The sequence below is a fragment of the Macaca thibetana genome, chromosome 8, assembly GCF_024542745.1.
Source record: "Macaca thibetana thibetana isolate TM-01 chromosome 8, ASM2454274v1, whole genome shotgun sequence".
NCBI lineage: Eukaryota > Metazoa > Chordata > Mammalia > Primates > Cercopithecidae > Macaca > Macaca thibetana.
Genome location: NC_065585.1, coordinates 6,052,909 through 6,078,134, shown reverse-complemented (window position 1 = coordinate 6,078,134; position 25,226 = coordinate 6,052,909). Strand labels below are relative to the sequence as shown.

At 41.2% G+C, this 25,226-nt stretch overlaps 1 protein-coding gene across 1 annotated transcript; it reads left to right on the top strand.

Annotated features, from left to right (window-relative positions):
• Positions 1-2,983: 2,983 nt before the first annotated feature.
• LOC126960801 (U1 small nuclear ribonucleoprotein C-like) lies at positions 2,984-3,790 on the top strand. Its single transcript, XM_050800463.1, has one exon. It carries the CDS (start codon positions 2,999-3,001, stop codon positions 3,566-3,568), a length of 570 nt encoding a protein of 189 aa, XP_050656420.1. The 5' UTR covers positions 2,984-2,998; the 3' UTR covers positions 3,569-3,790.
• The last annotated feature ends 21,436 nt before the right edge of the window (positions 3,791-25,226 follow it).

Genomic DNA, 25,226 nt, shown 5'->3' with positions numbered 1-25,226 from the left:
TCTCTTTTAGTTTTCCTTCTAACAGTCAGGACCCTCTGCTGCAGGTCTGCTGGAGTTTGCTGGAGGTTCACACCAGACCCTGTTTGCCTAGGTATGACCAGCAGAGGCTGCAGAACAGCAAAGATTGCTGCCTGTTCCTTCCTCTGGGAGCTTCATCCCAGAGTGGCACCCACTAGATGCCAGCCAGAGCTCTCCTGTATGAGGTGTCTGTCAGCCCCTACTGGGAGGTATCTCCCAGTCAGGAGACATGGGTGTCAGGGACCCACTTGAAGAGACAGTATGACCCTTAGCAGAGCTGAATGCTGTGCTGGGAGATCTGCTTCTCTCTTCAGAGCCATCAGACAGGGATGTTGAAGTCTGCTGAAGCTGCACCCACAGCCGTCCCTTCACCCAGGTGCTCTGTCCCAGGGAGATATGGGGGGTTTTATCTATAAGCCCCTGACTGGGGCTGCTGCCTTGTGTTTCAGAGATGCCCAGCCCAGAGAGGAGGAATCTAGAGAGGCAGTCTGGCCATGGCGGCCTTGCTGAGCTGTGGTGAGCTCCACCCAGTTCGAACTTCCTGGTGACTTTGTTTACACTGAGGGTGAAACCACATACTCAAGCCTCAGCAATGGTGGATGCCCCTCCCTCCACCAAGCTCGAGCATCCCAGGTTGACCTCAGACTGCTGTGCTGGCAGAGAGAATTTCAAGCCAGTGGATCTTAACTTGCTGGGCTCCGTGAGGGTGGGACCCACTGAGCAGGACCACTTGGCCCCCTGGCTTCAGCCCCCTTTCCAGGGGAGTAAACGATTCTGTCTCACTGGTGTTGCAGGTACCACTGGGGTATGGGGTGGGCGAGGGGGTGGGGAACAAAAAAACTCCTGCAGCTAGCTCGGTGTCTGCCCAAATGGCTGCCCAGTTTTGTGCTTGAAACCCCAGGACCCTGGTGGTATAGGCACTGGAGGGAATCTCCTGGTGTGCGGGTTGTGAAGACCATGGGGAAAGCACAGTATCTGGGCTGGAGTGTACCATTCACGGTCCCTCCTGACTTCCCTTGGCTAGGGCAGGGAATTCCCCAACCCCTTGCACTTCCCGGGTAAGATGACGCCCCACCCTGCTTAGGCTCACCCTCCATGAGCTGCACCCACTGTCCAATCAGTCCCAGTGAGATGAACCAGGTACCTCAGTTGGAAATGTAGAAATCACCTGCTTTCTGAATCAGTCTCGCTGGGAGCTATAGACAAGCTATTCCTTCCTATTTGGCCATCTTGCCAGCAATCAATTTCTGTTCTTTTCATATCTATTTTCCTTCCTACATTACCTGGCCTCAGGTAGTCCTTTATAGCAACATTAAATGAACTAAGACATAAATATGGGATGATTCCTACAGAGACCTGATGGCAACCTCTTGGTTAAAATAAAGTGAAGCCAAGAGCCAGCTTGAGCTGATACCACCTTTTCTAGTTCTAGTTAGAGGTTGTATATGGGGTGACCTGTTGAAAAATCCCACTACTTTCAAGACAACAAGGAAAGTTCCATTGGCTGTATGAAATCACTACATAATTGAGGTTTTGTGCACACTAACATGCAGGTAGGTTGACCTGAAGGCAAAAAGTAGAAATACAGGAATGAGTAGTCTCTGGCCTAGAAAAAAAAAATTACTGATTCCCAGAAACATTTTTTCTGTGAAATCCTTCATCATTCTAGAAGTAGCAGATGGTACATTCATCTTAGATAAACTGTGAAGTTCCCATTTCTCTTTAATGTATAAATCTATAACCTTCATGAACTTTAGACAATATCATCTGCTTCCTCTAGTGTGGCCTTCTATTCCCTGGAATGGGTATCCTTGACTCTGAACATCATATATCGAGGGATTTCTAAGTATGAGCTAATAACAAGGGGAGTAGAAGAGTTACAGGAATGCCTGTGTGTATATATTCACACATTCTAGTCATTCTGAATTCAAAGACGCAGGAGCTCAGGTGCATGGCAGGTAAAATGCATGCCCAGAATGAATGAAGTCTTCTGTTAGAATCTGAATGTTGGCACTAATGTTCTCAGGGTGCTTTGATCAAACCAGTTTCTTTAAAAACTAGAAGTACAGAAATGACTTTGTTTATAGAGGTGGTCCAGAATTCCCTCCCCCATTAACATTTAGAACATTAAGCCTTTGAGTCATGGAAAACAGGTGTTTAGGGAGTACTGTAAAAATAAGTTGAACTGGATTAACAAGAGTGAGCCTTGGATAGGAAGAGTATTCCAGGGCTTGAGGTGGGAAAGTAAGAATTTTCCTCATCTTGGGTCTATTTTCTGAAACTTAAACAGAACTGTTAGGAAAGGGGATGTTAGAGAGAGAGGCCTTGTGTATCCCATGAGACCAATGGGAAGATGAATCAACTGAGATACCACTAAGGATTTTCTGACTTTCAACTGGTATGTGTAGATACCGTATCTAGAAAAATTCCATAGTTTCTCTAAAGGCTTAATAGCCACAAAGCAGTGTGCACAAGGCATGTCGCATGTTGCCTAGTCTTTACACTCCTATGTGCTTCTTTTTATTTATAGTCGGTGCAGCAGGCACTCCAAGCACAGGTGTAACTGGTATTAAGTAGTATCTTAAGGAATTCTCTTTATACTTCTGAGCTCTAGAATGTGCCCTGTGGAGAAGCCCATGAGATTTGCTACAGGTTTCACTCTCAAAGCTGTTACACACACTAAAAATGTCTCCTTCAATCCTACAACAAAACCAGAGCTCCTATGAAGAAATGGTTTGTTCTAACCTAGGACCTATTTAGCCAAGTAATAAAGGTGATGGGAAAAGAGGACAGGATTCAAGGACTATCTAACAAGCTTGGATTTTTTTGACCCAATTGAAGAATTGGTTTGTTCTCACCTAAGTTCTATCAAGCCAAATAAGTGATGTGACAGGATGAAAAATGATCTTTCCCGACGTGAAAGGATTTGGGTAGTCACCCGTTGAATGTTCTCGTGGAGATCAAGTCTGGGACAATCAAGATGGCTGTGGATCTAGCTCAAGTACCCATTATGAATGTTAAAATCTTGACAGGAGGTAACGGAGTGGCCAACGGCCTGCAGAGCAACATGCCCAAGTTTTATTGTGACTACTGCGATACATACCTCACCCATGACTCTCCATCTGTGAGAAAGACACACTGCAGTGGAAGGAAACACAAAGAGAATGTGAAAGACTATTATCAGAAATGGATGGAAGAGCAGGCTCAGAGCCTGATTGACAAAACAACGGCTGCATTTCAACAAGGAAAGATACCTCCTACTCCATTCTCTGCTCCTCCTCCTGCAGGGGCGATGATACCACCTCCCCCCAGCCTTCCGGGTCCTCCTCGCCCTGGTATGATGCCAGCACCCCATATGGGGGGCCCTCCCATGATGCCAATGATGGGCCCTCCTCCTCCTCCTGGGATGATGCCAGTGGGACCTGCTCCTGGAATGAGGCCGCCCATGGGAGGCCACATGCCAATGATGCCTGGGCCCCCAATAATGAGACCTCCTGCCCGTCCCATGATGGTGCCCACTGGGCCCGGAATGACTCGACCAGACAGATAAGGATAGAGGGGAGGCTTCATTGTATCAGTTTTATATTACCTGTTCTGCTTCACCAGGAGATCATGCTGCTGTGATACTGAGTTTTCTAAACAGCATAGGGAAGACTTGCTCCCCTGTCCTATCAAAGAGAGAATAGTTTTGGAGGGGAGAAGTGGGACAAAAAAGATGCAGTTTTCATTTATATTGGGAAATGTGAAAATAAAATTGTCAACTCTTTCAAAAAAAAAAAAAATCTTGACAGGCAGCACGCATTCATCCCTCTGGATACTCACCATGGCTGTTTCTAGCCCCACAAGTGGCCCAGAGATGGCACCCAGGGCTGTCCTCCATGTTGCTTCATGTTTGCTTCCTGATATCTCAGTGTTAAAGTGAAAGATTAGGGATGAAACAGGCATAAACCACCCTGCTCCTTCTGAGCCACAGTTTTGTGTCCAAGGGGAAATGTTTAGAGATGTGAGGAAAAATGCTTTCAGTTTTATGTCAAGGTTCTTATATATTACCAGCACAGGTTGGTAGAACCTGGTTTATTTCCAAAATTGAGACTCGGGAGAAAGAAGCAGGTGTACTCCATGATATGAACATGGATCTTCTTTCTGTACTGACTGCATCATAGACAAACTGGTTGCAGAGGAAGGATTTGCACAGCTATTTCCTAACTATGTTTACACAAAGTGCTTGTAAAAATGCTGACATCCAGTGGATTTTGAAAATTTTGTTTTGATGTAAATTTTCCAAAGTATCCTTTATCCAGACAAATTGGATATATTGGTTTCCTGTGGCAAAATTAGCAGTGGAGGGTTGAATCTTACACTTCCCTTCTTGGAATCACCCAGGTCGACATGGTCAGGTCTTTAGGCTCAGGGATCCTTGGGGCCAGCTTTAAAGTCAACTGGATGTACTTCTTTGTGATGGGAAAAATGAATATAGAGCCTCTTTCGTGACTACATAGGGACCAGGATGAGGGAACTGCAGACAACTTGAAGAAAAGGAATGTTTAGAAAGGAGTGGGACAGATGGGGTCACATCTGCCTGAAGTGAAACATGCACCAATTGCTCTGACATTAGGCTTGGGTTGGGAGGGACAGCACTTGGCACTTCCTTTGCTGAAATGGCATATGATAGGCCAACAAAACTTTGAGAGGACATAAGAAGAGTGACATCCCATTGCCTAGAACAGGTCAGTGGTCAGTGTGGATGTGAGCCTTTATCCTTAGTTTTCTCAGTATAAGACTTACCTAAGATCCTAAGGTCTAGGATGATCCTGTCCTGCCTAGGAAAATAATTTGGGCTGTTTACTCATAGCTTCTGTAGTTCTTTTTCAAGCTACAGAGTTAAGATAAAAGGTATCTTTCAAAGCTCTTGTGACCCACGGACTTGTGCTGAATCGATGAGGAGAAAAAGTGCTCTGGGAAAAACATGATTAGCATCAGCCTCACCTCTCATGTACTGGCTGTATTGCCTGGAACAAAACCCTTAATCTTTCTGAATCTGACACCTGACCTGTAAAAATGGGCTAATTGCTTTATGATACTGTGACAATTTAGAGATTATTCATGTGGCATATTTGGGTTAATCCCCAACATAAGCATCTAACAGAAGCTATTTTGCAATCTAGTAAGTTCTTAGCACTGCACACATCATGCCATTAAATTTTTGCCAAAGATGTCTTAATTATGAAAATTAATTCCTTTCACAATAAAATAGAAACACACCCTCATGTCTATATAAAAAGCTTATAACATTACTAATGGGATCCTAGCCTGTCTTTGAATTCAAATTTGAGCTGTTTATGCAGTGCCTTCTATGTCACAGGCTATGTGCCAGCCACCCTAAATATTCTTCATACTCAACTCTGACACTCACATCAGTTTTTCCAATGCACAGTAGCATGTTCCTCAGATGAGGATGAAATTCAGGAATGATAAAACCATGGCTCTTAGTAGTCTGTTGGTGAATCACAAGCCGAACCAAAGTCTTCCGACACCTTGACGTTTTTTTCCACTCTCCCACACTAGGCATAAAAATGATGCTGGTGACGCCTCAGGATTGAGTGACTCAGGCTGCAAACCTTTGGGGAAGTAGGCTGGGATAAGTTTGACTCTAGATCAAAGCGCTTCAAACCAGTTTCTCAGGATCATTCATCTTTCATTAAGCAGCAATTGAGCCCCTGCTGTGAATAAGGACTGAGGACATGAATATGACCTTCCTTTAAGGTGTTCAGTCTATACAAGAGGAGCAGACACACAAGTAACTGAACAGTCACAGTATAGTCTGAAATCCTTCAAATACCCACCCACCTGCAAGGTGCATTGGGGCATAGGGAAGGTTTATCAGGGAAGGTGATTCTTCAGTTGAAACCTGAAAGTTAAGGGGCCGCTTAATTGGACACTGTGGGTAAAGGATTTGTACAAAGCCAAAACATGTGCAGATATTCAGAGGACTAGAAGAACAAGGCATCTGACTGGAGAGTTGCTGGGCCTGTGGACTCATCCTAAGACTGTTATAAAACCATTTTTGCTGGAGTCAGCAAGCTTAAACTGGTACCCAAGAGTAACTGTGAATCAACAATTGTTTTGGAGCTATATTCTGCATAGTTAACAAGGGTGTCCATTAAACATTATCTTGAACCTAATGGCCACTAGTTCAATGCCTCAGCAGGATACTAAATGGAATTCTGGCAAAAGAACAGACTTCCATATCTGTTCTTAACTTTAAGATGGCCTTAGGAGGTAGAATAGATCCTGAGAACTAAAGAATAAAGCTCACCGGAAGTTACGAATAGGTAGGAGACCAGTTGTTCCAGTTTATCTTGAGTATCTGAGTATCTGAGCCATGATCAAATGTCTGTCCTAACCTTTTTGGTTTACATAAGCCCACAGTAACACTTCTAAGGAATTCTACATCTCTTGGCATTGAGTTGCCACAGTTACCTACATGCCTGTCAGCTAGGCTAAACTGGTTTTCTTATGAGAATAGTAGGGTCCTTAATACATGTCTGCTGAACTTAAACCCTCTTCCTGCTTCCTGCTTCCAACATTCCTTTCAGACTCATGAGGCTACAACCATCTCCTATGAGCTTCTGAAATGGGGCCTAGTTAGGGCTGGTTGGAGCATCAGGAAGGAAAGACAGTACACACACTTAGAGAGCTACACTCTCCAAACCAGGAGGTCTATGCCTGCCTTCTGGCTCCCGCAGACACTGGGAAGGTGAGAAAGGTAAAAAGGATTTCAGTTATCAACCATGTATTTTACCCTTAATCTAACAAGTCAATATACTAACAATGAATCCATAAAAGGAGGGGAGGGGAAGGAAAGGAAGAGCATCTCCTTTCTTTTCATCTTTGAAACACTTATGTTAAAACACATCTGCTAGATCTAATTAGATCCTTTCAAATCCAAGATGGATATTGTTCTCATTTTACACATAGGGTCATTGAGAAGTAGGCTGCTTACACACATATCTCGCATAAAGCTTACATAAATATCAGCTTGATTTTTGGATGTCTCTAACTCTCAGCCTGATGCCCTTTCTCTATAGCTTACTGGCTGAGAAATGGCTTAAATTTACATGTCTGATGGTTTGTTCAAATGCAATAAATTGAAGATCAATTTCAGCTAAAGCAATCTTCGCCCCAAGAGGAAAACAAGTGCAGTTGCAGGTGTATGGACTGAGCATCAGACCTAATTAAAATTACTCTGGCCATGTAAGAGCTATGCAAATTTGTGCAATTTGCCTTATCTCTTAAGCCTCAGCTCTCTAATCTGTAAAGGGGGAGGGGGATAACATACTTCTAATGGTTTTAAGGATAGTATAAAAAATCCTTGAAATACAGCCTGAACCTACTTACAGCAGCCTGATCTAATATTCCAAATTATAATCACTTGAACACATGAGAACGTAAGTAGATTAACAAAATCCACAGCTCTAACTATGGACTTTATCCTTAAGTTTTTGAAAGATTTTAATGGTTATATTACAGATAAAGAAATTCAAGTTTTGGCGCCGGTTTGACTTCTTACTATGTGACAACCATTGTACAAAGTGCTGCTCACACAATACCTCTAATGCTTCCGGTAAACATGAATAGACAAGTAGGCCTTTACAAGTAAAATACGCTTCCAAAGTTCACATAGCTAGAAAGTGGCAGAATTGAAATTAAAATCGGATGGGACTTTTTCTCCATAACATCAAGAACAACTGAATAAATGTTATACAGTCATGAATGAAGCTTAGTTTCCTCCTCCCCATGAAATGAGTTCTGTTGAGCTCAAGACACAATGTGGGAAGAGTTTGCATGAGCAAGCTTCCTTTTGAGCATCAGGAGACACCTCACGCTGGATCACACAGCTGGCCCTCCTTTATTATGTTCCAGCTGATGAAACCACCGCGGCTCCCTTGCCTATAATGGAGTGTTTCAATCTGGGTACAGAATGAAAGATACAGGCTTCCTCTTCTCCTCCAGAATCTTAATGCAGACTGCTGCACAAAGCTTCCATTAAGAGGATGGTTTGAATTTTTCTTCCTGGGTTTGCCAAATACAAGATCAGAATGTTTCATTCTCGGAGGTAACTGATACCAGCACTTGACAATTCAAACCAATAGATACTTGGGGAGCTCCTACTTTGTGAAAGAACCTGAACTAGGTATTGCAGGGCACTCAAAAGTAGATAATATGTGGCTGTATAATTGTAATTATTCAATTGTCACGATGCTGAGTAGTAATTAGTAATAGTTGAATGGGTAGTAATTAGTAATGGTTGCAGTGTTGAAGTTAAAAATGAGGGTAACAAAATACAGTTGTCCTTCAGTATATGTGGCAGATTGGTTCCAGGACATCTGGGTATCTCAGTCTTTATATGCTCAAGTGTGGAAGTAACCCTGTAGAACCCACGTATGTATAAAAGCCAGCCCTCTGAATATATGGACTTGGCATCCTGCAAATACTGTCTTGTGTTTTTAAGAGACAGGGCCTCCTCTGTCACCCAGGCTGGAGTGCAGTGGTGTAACCATGGCTCACTGCAGCCTTGGACTTGTGGGCTCCAGCAATCCTCCTGCCTCAGCCTCCTGAGTAGCTAGGACTACAGGCATGTACTACCATATCTGGCTATTTATTTTTATTTCTGGATATGGTCTCACCATTTTGACCAGGCTGTTCTAAAACTCCTGGCCTCAAGCAACAGCTTCCCAAGTCACTGGGGTTATAGGCATGAGCCACTGTGCCTAGCTCCTAATATCTTTCCAATTCATATTTGATTGATGGTAACCTGCATATAATCAAGACCAGCATAGTTCAAAAAGGGTCAACTGTATTGTGTTCAAAGACATTTTCTGGTGGGTGTGACTGGATCTCGAACACAGAACCTCTAGTTCTCAACCTTAAGTACATTCCATCATTCATGCTTCTTAAGAGCTCAACACTACAGTTATGTCTCACTGTAATGATTTCTGGGACTTTTTCACATAATGGAGCCATGAACCCATAAGCCTGTGCTGAATTTCCAGCATGTGTGAGGTACCAAGGGTTTGAAGATAAACACACATTGCTCCTGTCCTAAAGAACATTAGTTCTGTGCCTTCTGATAGATGGTCCACATTTATATCAAGATTTCATGGATAGTTTGGTGATGTTTGAAAATGGATTCCCATTAGAAAACAAAATTCCTTCAAATATCCATATATAAAATGTATTCATATCCTAGATTTTATTCTGCAGTGAAGTTCTAGCCTATAGGCCCCCTTCAGAACAACAGACAGTTCTCATGAAAAGCCAGATCCAGATGTCCTTGTGGGTTCAGGACCCCTCCTCATAACTTACACAATGGGCTGTACCAATGACATTAAAAGGTATGTCTCAATTCCCATCAGTTTATTGATATTATGGGCATTTTCGTTTTATTGCACAAACTCCCCAATTGAGCATATTGTACTCAGTCACACACATACTAATCGCTCTGTCTCAGCCCCTTTAACATGCCTGACATTTCTAACTAGTGTTTGATCTATTAATGACTGAGTGGATTTCAGAGAACAAGACCAATGTCGCATTCCAAAAGCAAGTTCTAAGCAACATAATCATAGTTCATATTTCGTGTTGGAATGACTCAAACCCATGTCTGAAAGCCAGATTCTGGCTTTAGAGGGTAGAATTTTTGGAACCCTACTTAATGAGACCATGATGTATCTTTGTGAGAATTAAAGATATCTCCCCTATGGATGGGTATTTAAATGACTATGTGGATGAATTAGGAAAATTTCTGTCTTGGGGAAAGGAGGAATCAGGGAAGCTCAATTCTAGTTAGGATTTTCTGAGATATATGTGACCAGATTAAACAAACATATGCCACAGCTTGGCTTTGGGGACTACCAGGAGAGAATATTTTACACAGCTCTGAGAAGCATTGCTTTAGCCTATGGAGTCTATGGCGAGAATGGCACAGGCCTAAACCCTGGCTTTGTTCTCTTACTGCTTGTGTTGCTTTGAGCAAGTCACTCAGCTGCTCTGAAATCATAGCCTCATTCGTTGGAGGTAGATAACACATTCTCTTGCATACTCAATAGTATGAGAGAGCATATGTGATAGATGCTTACAACAGAGCAAGTATCAATAGTTGTCATTTTCAGACCCAAGACAAATATAGAAATAGAAACATATTTATGCTTATGGAAGGATGACTAGATCAATTAATCTCTGGATGTGAAAAACTATGTATAGAGATTTTTTCTTTTCCAGCATTGTTTATCACAGTAGATGTATCCAGCACCTATTGCCTATGGCAGTGGCATCGATGCTGTAAACTTGCAGTGTCTCTGCTGTCTCACTCACTATCCCTGCTCCCTGAGATCATCTTCCACATCAGCCATGTGTACTAGAAGACTTGTCCTTGGCTCTGATTTCATGGGGATCTGAATTACAAAGGACATCTGTGATTTCTGCTTTCAGCTCCAAAATGTAAAGATCTTGAATTTCATGCTTTTATCTTTATGAGAAAAAGCTAAAAACCAATGAAAGTGTTTTGATACCTTTTTAAGAGCTACGCTTGCAGTGCAACTGCCACCCTGAAATCTGAAGAGACAGACAAATCCAGAGTCTCAGCTACAGCCTTTCTACTTGAAGTAGAAGCTGCTAGAGCCAAAAACTGGTAGGAGTTCTTAAGTGGTAATTTTAATAAACTGCTGGGAACTGAGTATGGACTAGCATAATGGACAAACTCCTGGGGGGCTACAGTTTTAAGGGGCCCCCTTACTTTGGGGGGCTTCACCTCCAGGAACTCCACCAGGTTCTCAGGATCCAAGAAAGATTCCCTCCTTGGCTCTGGCAATGGGGTGGAAGAGTAATCCATGTGAAATAAATCCAGAGCCTTCCCCATAACAAAGGTCTTCAGAGCCTTGAGGAAGGATATGCCTCTCCTCCAGGCCCCTCCATCTGTCCTGTCTCACCCAAGGTTTGAGGGTTATACAAGAAGAATAACTTGTGGAGGTCACAGGCTAAAGAAACCCACCAAACAACTTGAAATTTAATTGGAAGATGGTACAGAAGTCTCCCTCTTCCTTAGCCCCACATCAACAGAGCCCCAGTAAAGTAACAATGGATTAGAGCTGAAAGAGCTTCAAGACAGGCTGTCATGAGCAAGAATAAGTAAGAAAACCCAAAGTCAAGGAACAAAAACAAGGACATTAGGGGAATTTGAAGCCTCTGGCACCTGTAGCAACATGAAATACTAAAGGTCAAATGCTAGCCAGATTAACATAAGTCCTCATACTAGAGATCCATGTACCTTAGTTCTTATGACCTGAAATACCATAGCTTTAAACAATAACAAAGACACAAGGCAGGCCCAATGGTCAAGTCTGAAAAGAAAAAACAAGCATCAGATCCAGATTCGAATCCTATGACACAAATGTTAGAATTATCAAAGAAATCTTAAAATAGCTGAATATGTCAAGAGCTTTACTAATTGAAAGTTTATTTCCTTGAAAGTCACATATTGAAGGTAGAATAACCCTCAGATTGGCTACCTGTGGAGATAGGGTCTAGACTTATGGTGAAATGCGGTCATGAGGGTGCACCCTGAGTCAATGGGATTAGTGTCTCATGAGAAAAGACACTAAAGAGTTTACATTTTCCGTTTCTCCCCAAGAAGGCTCAGAAGAAAGGCCATATGAGGACAAAGCAGCTCTCTACAAGCTAGGAAGAAGAGCCTCCACCAGAAGTTGTCTGGAACTTCTGTCTTGGACTTTCCAGCCTCTAGAACTGAGAGAGTAAATTTCTATTGTTCAAGCCATCCTATCTACGGAATTTTGTTCTGGAAGCTCAAGCAGCCTAATAGGGACTAACATGGGCTCTAATAAAAAGACAAATGTAAGAACAGATGGGTAATGTAAGCAGAGAAATGGAAATTCTAAGAAGCAGAAGGAAATGTTCAAAATCAAAATAACAAACGGAGAATGCCTTTGCGCTCATCAGTTGACTTGATGCAGCCAGGAAAATCAATAAGCTTGAATATAGGTCATTAGAAACTTCACAAACTAAAATGCAAAGAGAAAAAATAGAACATTTATATCCAAGAGCAGTAGGACAACTTCCATAAGATATGTGTGTGTGTGTGTGTGTGTGTGTGTGTGTGTGTGTAACTAGAATATTTAGAACAGAAGGAATACTTAAATGGCTTAAAGAGTTCCAAAAAAATACCAAAACCAGAAAGCTCAACACCAAATGTAATAAATACACACCTAAAAGCTACATATAGGCATATCATGTTACAACTGCAAGAAACTAGCGACATAGAAAAAAAATTGACAGAAGCCAGGGTGGAAGGGACCAGAGGAGAGCAGGTTAGGATAACCTAATGATACTGAAACAAAAACTGGGAAGAATGACTTAGAGAAACAACAGTTCTCATGAGAAGCCATAAAATCAACAATGTTGCTATGGTTTTCATCCCTCAAAGTTCACCTGTTAATCCCTAATGTAGCAGTGTTGAGAGGTAGGATCTTCAAGAGATGATAGGATCACAATAGGGTGCTAGGATGGCTCTGCCATCGTGAATGGATTAATGTCATTATCTTGAGAATGGGTTAGTTATTGCAAGAGTGAGTTTGTCCCTCTCTTGCTCTGTCTTGCAGTCTCTTGCCCTTTTGCCTTAAGTTGATGCAACAAGGCTCTTTACCAGGTGGTGGCATGTTGATATTGAATTTTCCAGTCTCCAAAACTGACATTTTTCTTTCTAAACTACCCAGTCTGTAGTATTTTGTTACAGAAACGCAAAACAGACAAACACAAGACAAGTACCAAGGAGTGGGGCTTGTTGCTTTAACAAATACTTGAAAACATGAAAGTATAACTAAGGTACAGGCCATACATCTCTTGAAAGCCAAAATTGAGGAGACAAGCTTTTGAAAAGGAAAGTTAGCTGTATTCAAGATGCCAGCCAGCCAGAGGAGGCAGTGAACTTGTGTTTGAAGACTACCTCTCCAAGCTGTAAAATCTGGATCTGGGGTTCTTAAGGGAGGACAAACAATGAACAAAGCATTTCTGAGAAATGATTTCAGTTAATCATTGCTTTCTTGGTCAGTGTCTTGTGGCCTTCTGCAGGTGCCATCAGGCGGCTGTTTTCAGGCTGATCAGCCCATTCCCCAAGTTCTTGGTCAGTGTATTCTTTTATCTCTGAAGGTCCTATTTTCCTGAGGCTGCTTTTTAATCTACAAACTCAAGCAAAGCAATAATATACAAGCAAACAAGCTAGTCTGTTCCAGGGCACCTGGATCTGGAAGCAGGGAACCTCAGGCCAATTAACCCAAACTTCCTAAAGTCAAACCCCAAAAGGAGAAACCCCATCTCCCCAGGGCGGAGGAACAAGGGATCAAAGGGTAGTCTCTCTCTGTAGCCTTCTCGCTTCCACCATGTCTCAGGTGGAAAGGGAGAGTGCCTTGGAGTGGCCTTGGGCCAAGCAGGGACCAGCCCTTCCTCTGCATAGAGTGCCAATTCACCTCAGCCTTGAATTAAATTCACCTTAGCCTTCAGCCACAGACCAAGTCCTTCATAAAAGGGGGTAATTGATAGGAATCTCAAAAAGAATACTTAAAACCCAGAAAACTTTGTAACCAGGCCCTTGAGCCATTTCCTCAGGCCCTCTCCCACCCTGTGGAGTGCTTTCTCCCTTTAATAAATTCCTACTTTGTTCCTGTGTCTCACTCCTTTGTTATTTTGTGCGTTTTGTCCAATTCTTTGTTCAAAATACCAAGGGACCTGGACAACTCATACTCACAGCCTTCCAGTAACAGTTTGAATGTGTTTCCCAAGATTCATGGGTTGGAAACAAACTTCAGTGTGAGAGGTAGGACCTTTAAGAGGATATTAGTTTATGAGGGCTCTGCCCTCATGAATGAATGAATGTCATAATTGTGGGAGTAGGTTTGTCACTGAGAGTAAGTTTGTTATGAAAATGAGTTTAGTCTTATTCTCATGTTGTCACCCTTCTGACTTTTGCCACAGGATGACATATCCTTAATATTTTCAGCCTCCCAAACTAGAAACTTAATTTTTAATTCGTGTGTATATGCAATAGTTGTATATGTTAATAAGGTACATGTGATTTTGATACAACATACAATGAATAGTGATCAAATAAGGCATCACCTCAAATATTTCTTTGTGTTAGAAACATTCCAATTCCACTATTCCATTTTTAAAAATAGAATAAACTGACTATAGCTGCCCTATTGTGCTGCTAGATGGTTAACCTCACCAATGTACTACAATGTAGCAGTCTTTTGTAACCCCCAGGTATCACCTGAAGTTCTTTGACTCAGGTCCAAGAAAGTTAAGGAACGTGGACACCAAGGGTGAAGTTGGAGTGAACGTTTTAATAAGCAAAAGAAGAAAGCTCTCTGCTGCAGAGATGGGACACGGAAGAGCATCGCTGTTTTACAGTTGAATGCAAAGGCTTTTATGAAAAAACAATAAGGGCTGCACATCTTATCTGCATGAGGCATGAATTTCTGGTAGCTTCACCCCATCCTCCTAATGTGCATGCAGGCCCTTTGCTTGAGTTACTCTGCTTTGTTCCCCTTACTGAGCATGTGTCAGGGGATGGAATTTTCCGTTGTGGACATGTCTGTACAAGTCACCTGTATAGCCTTTCTTATCCGTGTGGCTGTGGGCATGTCTCAGGCAAGCACGCCTGTGCAAATTCCCTTGTCTCTGCCTGCAGGCTGTTCTTTTGTTTGGAAGAATTCAACCAAGCACCCACATTAACTGCCTGCCTAACTGATTTATTCCTTTCTCCTCTCAAGATCCTATTTGAATTGCATTTTGTACCCATTTAATCAGGCCGTCTTCAGGCCCACCTCCCCACTACTCCTTCCAATCCCTAGTCGCTTTCATTTTACTCTCTATCTCCATAAGACCAACTTTTTTTAGTTCTAACATAAGTGATGACATAAACTATTTGTCTTTAAAAATTCTGGATACCTTGTGTTTATATATACTTGTGGAGTACATGTGAAATTGTATTACATGCATAGGCTGTAATCAAGTCAGAACATTTAGGGTATTCATCACCTCATGTATTTTCTATTCTGGGGAGATTTCAAGTCCTGCCTGGCTTATTTCACTTTAACAAAATATCCAGTTCCATCCATGTTGCCTTGAATTACAGGATTTAAGTATTTAATGGCTGTGTAGTATTCCACTGTGTATATATCCCATACTTATTCATCCACTGTTGGATACTTAGGTTGATCCTATATGTTGGCTATTGTGAATAGTGCTGCAATAAACGTAAGAGGGCAGCTATCTCTTCACAATACAGATTTCCTTTCTTTTGAATATATACCCAGCAATGGGATTGCTGAAGCATTTGGTAGTGCTACTTGTAGCTTTTGAAAGAACCTGCATCTTGTTTCTATAGTGGCTCTACCAATTTATATTCCCACTAACAGTATACAAGTATTCTCCCTTTTTCCACATTCTTACCAGCACCTCTTTTTTTAATAAGACGTTTTAAACTACAGTGAGATATGCTACAGTTTTGATTTGCATTTCTGACTAGTGTTGTCAAGTATTCTTGATATTCCTTTGGGTCATTTGTATGTTTCTTGAGAAATGTCTTCAGATCTTTTGCTTTAGTTCCTAATACATCCTGGTGGTTAATCTGTTGAGTTGATTAGTCTGAACATGTTCTATAGGTTGTCTCTTCACTCTATTGTAATCTTTGTGCAGAAGTTTTCACAGAAATACAAAAATTCTAAAATTTACATGGAACAACAAGATCCAGATAGCCAAAGCAAGCTGGGCAAAAATAACGAAGGGAGAAACAACACATTACTGAATAATCTGGTTTGTGTCCCCACCCAAATCTCATTTTGAATTGTAGCTCCCATAATCTCTGTATGTTGTAGGAGGTAATTGAATCATGGGTGTGTGTTTTTCCCACGCTGTTCTCATGAGAGTGAATATTCTCATGAGATCTGATGGTCTTATAAAGGGCAGTTCCTCTTACCTGCCGCTATGTAAGACATGACTTTGCTGCTCATTCGCCTTCTTCCATGATTGTGATGTAGCAGGACGAACTGCAGAGAAAACCTCAGACACGGAGTTGTAGAAGGAAGGGCTTTATTCAGCTGGGAGCAGAAGCAAGCTACTGCCTTAAAATCCGAGCTCCCCAAGTGCACAATTTCTGTCCCTTTTAAGGGCTCACAACCCTAAAGATTTCATATGAAAGGGTCGTGATTGATTGAGCAATCTAGGGGATACGTGACGGGGTTTCATGCACTGGTAGTCAGAGAGAAACAGAACAGGGCAGGGAGTTTCACAATGTTCTCCATACAGTGTCTGGAGTCTATGAATAACATCAGTTTCTAAGTTATGAGTTGATTTTTAATTACTGGGTTTAGGCCAGGCCTGCTTTCGGGCCTGGCGCTGGGCTGCCTGTCTTTGATTTTACTTCCTTGTTTTTTTCTTAAAGCAGGTACTGAGCATAAAACAATGTGAGAGGGTCTTTTTCTTTCCTCAGTGAGGCTTCCCCAGCAATGTGGAACTGTGAGTAAATTAAACCTTTTCCTTTATAAATTACCCAGTCTTGAGTGTGTCTTTATTAGCAGGATGAGAACAGATTAATATAGTAAATTGGTACTAGGAGTAGGGCCGGGTGGGGAGTGCTGCCGTAAAGATACCTGAAAATGTAGAAGTGACTTTGGAACTGGGTAACAGGAAGAGGTTGGAACAGTCTGGAGGGTGCAGAAGAAGGCAGGAAAATGTGGCAAAGTTTGGAACTTCCTAGAGATTTAGAGGGCTCAGAAGACATGAGGTTGTGGGAAAGTTTGGAACTTCCTAGAGGCTCGTTGAATGGCTTTGACCAAAGGCTGCTCCTCTCAGATGGAGATGAGGAACTTGTTGGGAACTGGAATAAAGGTGAATCTTGCTGTGTTTTAGCAAAGACGCTGGTGGCATTTTGTTCCTGCCCTAGAGATCTGTGGAGCTTTGAGAGAGATGAGTTAGGGTATCTGGAAGAAATTTCTAAGCAGCAAAGCATTCAAGAGGCAGCAGAACATAAGTTTGGAAAATTTGCAGCCTGATGATGCTGTAGAAAAGAGAACTCCATTTTCTAGGGAGAAATTCAAGCAGGCTGTAGAAATCTGCATAAGTAATGAGGAGCCAAATGTTAATTACCAAGACAGTGGGGAATATGTCTCTGGGGCATATCAGAGAACTTCACAGCAGTCCCTCCCATCACAGGCCTGGAGGCCTAAGAGGGAAATATGGTTTCCTGGGCTGGCCCCATGGCCTGACTTGCTCTATGCAGGCTCGGGACATGGTGCCCTGTGTCCCAGCTGCTTCAGCTCTGGCCTTGGCTAAAAGGTGCCAACATACAGCTCAGGCCACTGCTTCACAGGATATAAGCCCCAAGCCTTGGTGGCTTACATGTGGTGTTGGGCTTATGGGTGCACAGAAGTCAAGAATTGAGGTTTGAGAACCTCCACCTAGATTTCAGAGGATGTCTGGAAACACATGCATATCCAGGTAGAAGTTTGCTGCAGAGGCAGAACCCTCATGGAGAACTTCTGTTAAGGCAGTATAGAAGAGAAATGTGGGGTCAGAGACCCCATAGAGTCCCCACTGAGGCACTGCCTAGTGGAGCTGTGAGAAGGCCACCATCCCCAAGACCCCAGAATAGTAGATTCACCAACAGCTTGTACCATGCACCTTCAAAAGCTGCAGACATTCAATCCCTGTCCATGAAAGCAGCCAGAAGTGGGGCTATAACCTGAAAAACCACAGGAGCAGAGCTACCTAAGACCATGGGAGCCCATCTCTTGCATCAGCATGACCTTGGATGTGAGACAGTCAGATCACTTAGGAGCTTTAAGATTTGACTGCCCCATTGGATTTTGGCCTGTAGCCCCTTTGTTTTGATCAATCTCTCCCATTTGGAATGGATGCATTTACCCAATGCCTTTACCCACATTGTATCTAGAAAGTAACTAACTTGCTTTTGATATTATAGGCTCGTGGTGGGAGGGACTTTCCTTGTCTCAGATGAGAATTTGGGCTGTGGACTTCCGAGTTAATGCTGAAATGAGTTAAGACTTTGAGGAACTATTGGGAAGGCATGATTGATTTAGAAATGTGAGGACATGAGATTTGGGAGGGACCAGGGAGGAATTACATGGTTTGGCTATTTCCCCCACCCAAATCTCATCTTAAGTTGTAGCTCCTGTTATCCCCACATGTCAAGGAAGGGGGAGGGATTAGGTGGGAGGCAATTTAATCATGGAGGTGGGTTTTCCCCATGCTTTTCTCATTGATAGTGAATAAGTCTCATGACATCTGATGGTTTTTATAAAGGGCAGTTCCCCTATACAGGCTCTCTTGCCTGCTACCATGTAAGACATGACTTTGCTCCTCATTCACCTTCTGCCATGATTGTGAGGCCTCCCCAGTCATATGGAACTGTGTCCATTAAAACTTTTTCCTTTATAAATTACCTCATCTTGAGTATATCTTTTATAGCAGCATAAGAACAGACTAATACACCTGACTTTAAATTATACCACAAAGTTATAACAAAACAGCATGAACTGGCATTAACAGACTCATATACCAATGAATTAGAGAACTCAGAAATTCACTTATTTACAGCCAACTGATTTTGACAAAAGTACAAAGAACACTCACGGGGAAGAGGATAGTCTCTTCAATAAATAGTACTGGGACAAATGGATACATTTGCAGAAGAAAGAAATGAGACCCTTTATCTCACTATATACAAAAATTAACACAAAATGTATCAAAAACCTAAATATAAGACCCAAACTATAAAGCTACTAGAAAACATAGGGAAAACACTTCAGGACACTTGTCTGAAAAACATAAGACCTATAATGTACAGGCATCAAAAATACACAAATGGAATTATATAGAACTAAAGTGTGTCTGCACAGCAAAAGAAAGTGACAAGGTAACCTACAGAATGGAATAAAGTATTTGCAAACTATTCATCCAACAGGGAATTAATAAAATATACAAGAAACTCAACAGCACAAATCTAAAGACAATCTGAACAGGTATCTTCTCAAGAAGATACAAATGGCCAACAATATATTTCAACATCACTAATCTTGAGGTAAATACAAACCACAATGAAGCATCTTCTTACCATAGTTCAGATGGTTATCAAAAACACACAAATGCTGGTAAGAATGTGAAGAAAAGGGAATTGTACACATTGGTGGGAATGTAAACGAGTACAGTCACCACAGGGAACAGTATGGAGGTTCCTCAAAGTTGAAAAATATAACTACCCTGTGATCAGTAATTCTACTGGGTAGTTACCCAAAGGAATTGAAATCATTGCATCAAAGAGACATCTTCACCCCTATATGTATGGCAGCACTATTCCCAGTAGCCAAGACAGTCAAACTAGGTGTCCAACAGACGATAAGGAAAATGTGGATAAGAACAATGGAATATTACTCAGAAATTAAAATCCTATCATTCATGGCAACATGGATGGAACTAGAGGATATTAAGTGAAATAAGCCATGACCAGAAAGCAAAACACATGTTCTGACTGATACATGGAAGCTTAAAGTTGACCTCTTAAGTCAAAAGTAGAAACTCAATGATATTTTGAGGCTGAGAAGAATAGGAAAGGGAAAAATAGGGAAAGATCTATTAAAGTATACACAATCACAGCTTGAAAGGAGGAATACATTCTAGTATTCTATACCACTAAAGATACTAAAAGGGTATTGAATGTTCCCAACACAAATGATGTTTCAGATGATTACCCTGATCTGGTCACTGTACATTAGATGTACTGAAACATCACTGAACCCCATAAATATGTACAACATTGTCAATTAAAATGTATTTAAAAAACAATACTAATGGAAAAAATCAAAGGAAGACAGCAAGAGGAAGAAAGGAGCAAAAGATCTATGAAACAACCAGAAAATGTCAGTACTTACCTATTAATAACTACCTTGAACATAAGAGGACTAAGTTCTCCATTTAAAAGGCAGAGTGGCTGAATAGATCTTTTAAAAACACTCCATGCTGCCTTTAATAACTCACTTGACCTGTAAGAACACCCATAGCATAAAAGTGAAGAAATGGAAAAAGATACTCCATGTGATTTGGATCTGTGTCCCCCCACAAATCTCATGTCGGATTGTAATGTTGGAGGTGGGGCCTGGTGGGAGGTGATTGGATCATGGGGGCAGTTTCTCATGGTTTAACACTATCCCTCTTGGTGCCATTGTTGTAATAGTAAAATCTCGTGAGATCTGGTTGTTTAAAAGTGTGTGGCACCACCCCACATGCCCCTTCCTCCTCCTCCTCTAGCCAGGGAAGATGTGCTTGCTTTCTCATCACCATCTGCCATGATTGTAAGTTTCCTGAGGCTTCCCCGGAAGCTGATGCCGCTATGCCTCCTGTACAACCTGTAGAATTGTGAGACAATAACACCTCTTTATAAACTACCTAGTCTCAGGTATTCCTTTACAGCAATGTGAGAACAGACTAATATACCATGCAACTGGAAACAAAAAGACAGCAGGAGTAGCTATACTTACCAGGCAAGCTAAAAGTCAGAAACTTTAAAATTAGACAAGTCATTCATTAATAAAGGGGTCAATTCATCAAGATATAACAAGTATAAATATGTATGAATCCAACTAGGAGCACATAAACATATAAAGCAGATATTAATAGAATTGAAGGGAGAGATAGACTATAAAATAGTAGGGAACTTTACCCTACTTTTAGCAACAGACTGATCACCCAGAGAGAAAAATCAGAAAACATCAGACTTCAACTATACTTTAGATGAACTAAGCCTAGCAAGACATACACAGAACACTTAATCCAAAAATGCATTTTTTTAAAAGCGCAAACAGAATTTTCTCAAAGACAGATTATATGGTAGGTTACAAAGCAAGTTCTAGAAACTTTAAGATGGGAGTATATGCTCAAGGCAACTTGAAGTTCCCAGGTTGCAGAAATTATAAAAGAAAAACCTTAAGATTGAAAATCATGTTAGGTATCTTTTCTGAGTACAATATTAAATTAGAAAATCAGAAAATTTTCAAATATATACAAATTATACATGTTGCTGAGCAATCAATGGGTCAATGAAGCAATTAAAATTTAAATGCCTTGAGACAAAGTGGTACATAACATTCCTAAAGTTATCAGATGCAGAAAAAGCCATTCTGAGCGTTTATAGCAATAAATGCCTCTATCAAAGATGTCAAAAAACCTAACATTACACAAGGGACTAGAACAAACTAAGCCCAAAGTTAGCAACAACATGAAATAAAGGTCATAGCAGAAGTAAACAAAATAGACTAGAAAAAGAATATAAGAGTTTTTTCAAAAGTAAGCCATTAGCTAAGACTCAGATTGGAAAAATCAGTTCTTCTGAATTTCTGATAAATTCAGAGAATCATAAGAGCCTACTATGAACAATTATGTACCAAGTGGATCACCTAGAAAGTAGATAAACCCCTAGACACATACTGCCTACCCAGATTAAGTCATACAGAAATAAAGAATCTGAACATACCAATAATGAGTAAGACTGAATCAGTAGTAAGATCTCCCACCAAAGAAAAGCCCAGGACCTGATGGATTTGCTGAATTCCACCAAATACTAAAAGAATGGTTACCAGTCCTTCCCCAACATTTCTAAAAATTCAAGTGAAGGTAATACTTCCAAACGCACTTTATGAAACCAGCATTACCCTGATGCCAAAGCTGACAAGGACACATTAGACTAACATCCCTGAAGAACATAATGCAAAAATCCTCAAAATACTAGCAATCAAATTCAAGAGCACATTAAAAGCATTCACAATCGAGTGGGGCTTATCACAGGGATGCAAGAGTGGTTCAGTATGTGTAAACTCATAAATGTGAAACCACATTAACAGAAGACAAAAACCACAAGACCATATCGGTAGACGCAGAAAAAGCATTTGACAAAACTGCCTTGTAATGAGGCATCTCAAACTAGGTACAGAAGAAATGAACCACAACACGATAAAGGTCATGCGACAAAGCCACAGCTGACATACTCTATGGTGAAAAGCTGAAAGCCTTTCCTCTAAGATCCTGGAGAAAGACAAGGGTGGCCTTTTGGATACCTCTATTTAACATAGTACTAGAAACCCTAGCCAGAACAACTAGGTAAAAAGAAAGTAAAACATTTCAATTAGAACAGAAGTTAAATTATCCCTGTATGCAGATGATCTGATATCATAGGTAGAAAATGCTGAACACATCACTAAAAACATATTAGAATCAATAAATGACTTCAGGAAAGTGGCAGGATACAAAATGAACTTACAAAAATTAGACATGTTTCTAACACTACTCAAAAAATCAGGAAGACCATCCCACTTACAACAGCTAAGAACAGCTAAGTACTCAAAATTAAGCAAGTAAGAACCTGTATGCTGAAAACTACAAGATATTGAAAGAAGTTAGATACAAACAAAAGAGACCTGAGTTCATATTGGAAGAATTCATACTATTAAAATGTCCATACCACTCAAAGCAATCCAGGGATTCAACATAATCCCCTTCAAAATTCCAATGTTATTCACAGAAATAAGACAATCCTAAAACAGGTATGGAACCATAGAAGTGTCTCCCACCACCACCATAGCCAAAGCAATTCTGAGCAAAGAGAACAAAGCTGGAGGCCTCTCACTACCTGTCCTGATTATTATAGTTTTGTAGTATGTTAAAGACAGCATGGTGCTGGCCTAAAAACAGACACATAGACCAATAGAACAGAGCCAGAGAACCTGGAAAAAACTTTCAAATTAGATTTATATTCAAATTAGATTTTGAATTAGATTTCTAATTCAAATTAGAACTTTCAAATTAGATTTATATTATATTTATATTCAACTGATTTCTGACAAAGTTATCAAATATAAAATGGGTACAGGACAATCTCTTTAAGAAATGGTGTTTGACAACTGGATGCAGAAGGATGAAATAATACCCTTATGCCATGTACAAAAATTAACATGGATTACAGACTTAAATGTAAGACCTGAAACTACAAAACTATGAGAAGAAAACATAAGGAAAAATCTCCATGACATTGGTCTGGGAAATGATTTCTTGGATAGAATTCCAAAAATGCAACAAAAGCAAGAACAGACAAATTACATCAAATGAACTTACAGCAGAGGAAATGAGACAACCTATGGATTGAGAATATTTGCAAACACACTTCTGATAAGTGGCTAATATTCAAAACAAATGTACCCACTACATTATTATAAAAGAATGAATTCCCTCAAATTCAGATGTTGAAACTTAATGGCCAATGTGATAGCATTAAGAAGGTGCAGCCTTTAAGAGGTGATCAGTGCATAAGGGCTCCTCCTTCATAGATGGGATTTAGGGACCTTATAAAAGAGGACTTATGCAGTGTTGGGTTATCTTGCCCTTCTGCCATGTGAAGACACAGGGTTGTTCCCTGTGTTAGTCCATTCTTGCACTGCTGCAAAAAAATACCTTAGACTAAGTAACTTATAAAGAAGAGGTTTAACTGTCTCACAGTTCCACAGGCTGTACAGAAAGCATAATTGTGACATCTGCTTGGCTTCTGGGGAGCCCTCAGGAAACTTACAATCGCAGCAGAAGGCAAAGGGGAAGCAGGCTGTATTAGAGTTCTCTAGAGGGAGAGGGACAGGACTAACAAGATAGATATATGAGCGGGAGTTTATTAAGGAGTATTGACTCACACGATCACAAGGTGAAGTCCCACAATAGGCCATCTGCAAGCTAAAGAGCAAGGAAGCCAGTCTGAGTCCCAAAACCTCAAAAGTAGGAAAGCTGACAGCGCAGTCTTCAGTCTGTGGCTGAAGGCACGAGAGCCCCTAACAAACACTGGTGTAGGTCCAAGAGTCCCAAAGCTGAAGAACCTGGAGTCCAATGTTCTAAGGCAGGAAGCATCCAGCACGGGAGAAAGATGAGAGCCGGAAGACTCAGCCAGTCTAGCCCTTCCACGTTCCTCTGCCTGCTTTTATCCTAGCTGCACTGGCAGCTGATTAAGATGGTGCCCACTCAGGTTGAGGATGGGTCTGCCTCCCCCAGTTCACTGACTCAAATGTTAGTCTCCTGTGCCAGCACCCTCACAGATATACCCAGGAACAATATTTTGCATCCTTCAATCAAGTTGACTCTCAACATTAACATCACACAGGCACATCTTACATGGCTGGAGCAGGTGAAAGAGAGGGAGGGGGAAGGTGCTACACACTTTTAAACAACCAGATCTCATGATAAGTCATGTTACAGTACTAAGGGAGGATGGTGCTAAACTATTCATGAGAACTCAAACCCCATGATCCAATCCGCTCGCACCAAGGCCAAAGCTAGGACAATTGAGGAAAAGTACCTCAACATTGGCGATTACAATTTGACCTGAAATTTGGGTGGGAACACAAATCCAAACCATACCATCTCTACCACAGGATGTAGAAATGAGGTGCTATCATGAAGACAGACTGGGGTTCCTCACTAGACAGAGACTGCTGGTAACTTGATCGTGAACTTCATCTAGATCTAGTACTTGCAGCCTGCATAGCTGAGAAAACGTTGTTTATAAATTACCCAGTCTGTAGTGTTTTACAGGGCTGTATTTCAGCAGTACAAATAAACTATGACAGTACCCTACTGATATAAGATGTTAATGGGGGAAACTATATGTAGATTTTGTGGGAACACCCTGTACCATCTTTGTAATAATTCTCTTAAGTAAAAAACTGTTCTAAAAAGGATAGCTGACCTGAGCCCATCCTTCTGTTTCTGAAAGGACTGTAAAATCTGTAACTTCATATAGCATACCCTGTTGGGAGTCAGATAGGTTTTGCTTTGTGTGTCTCATCTCCAGCTTTGGATTTTTTTTCAACATGCAGTTATATCTCTTCTTAAACTTCCCTTAGGCTTTCTGGGCCAATCTGTCTCAAACTGCAAATACCCATGAGTTTATATCCCCCCAGGCTGCCCGTAGCCAATGACTGATGGGTCCAGGAATATGGGTTCCCAGGTCTTTTGTCTCAGGTAAGAGTCTGAGATTAACTACATTCCAGAGCTTCTCGGTGTAATCAGCAGAAGCCAGCCTCCACAGG

Bases quoted from the DNA above. Each gene is read 5' to 3' on its own strand.
- LOC126960801 (XM_050800463.1), top strand. From the start codon at position 2,999: ATGGCTGTGGATCTAGCTCAAGTACCCATTATGAATGTTAAAATCTTG.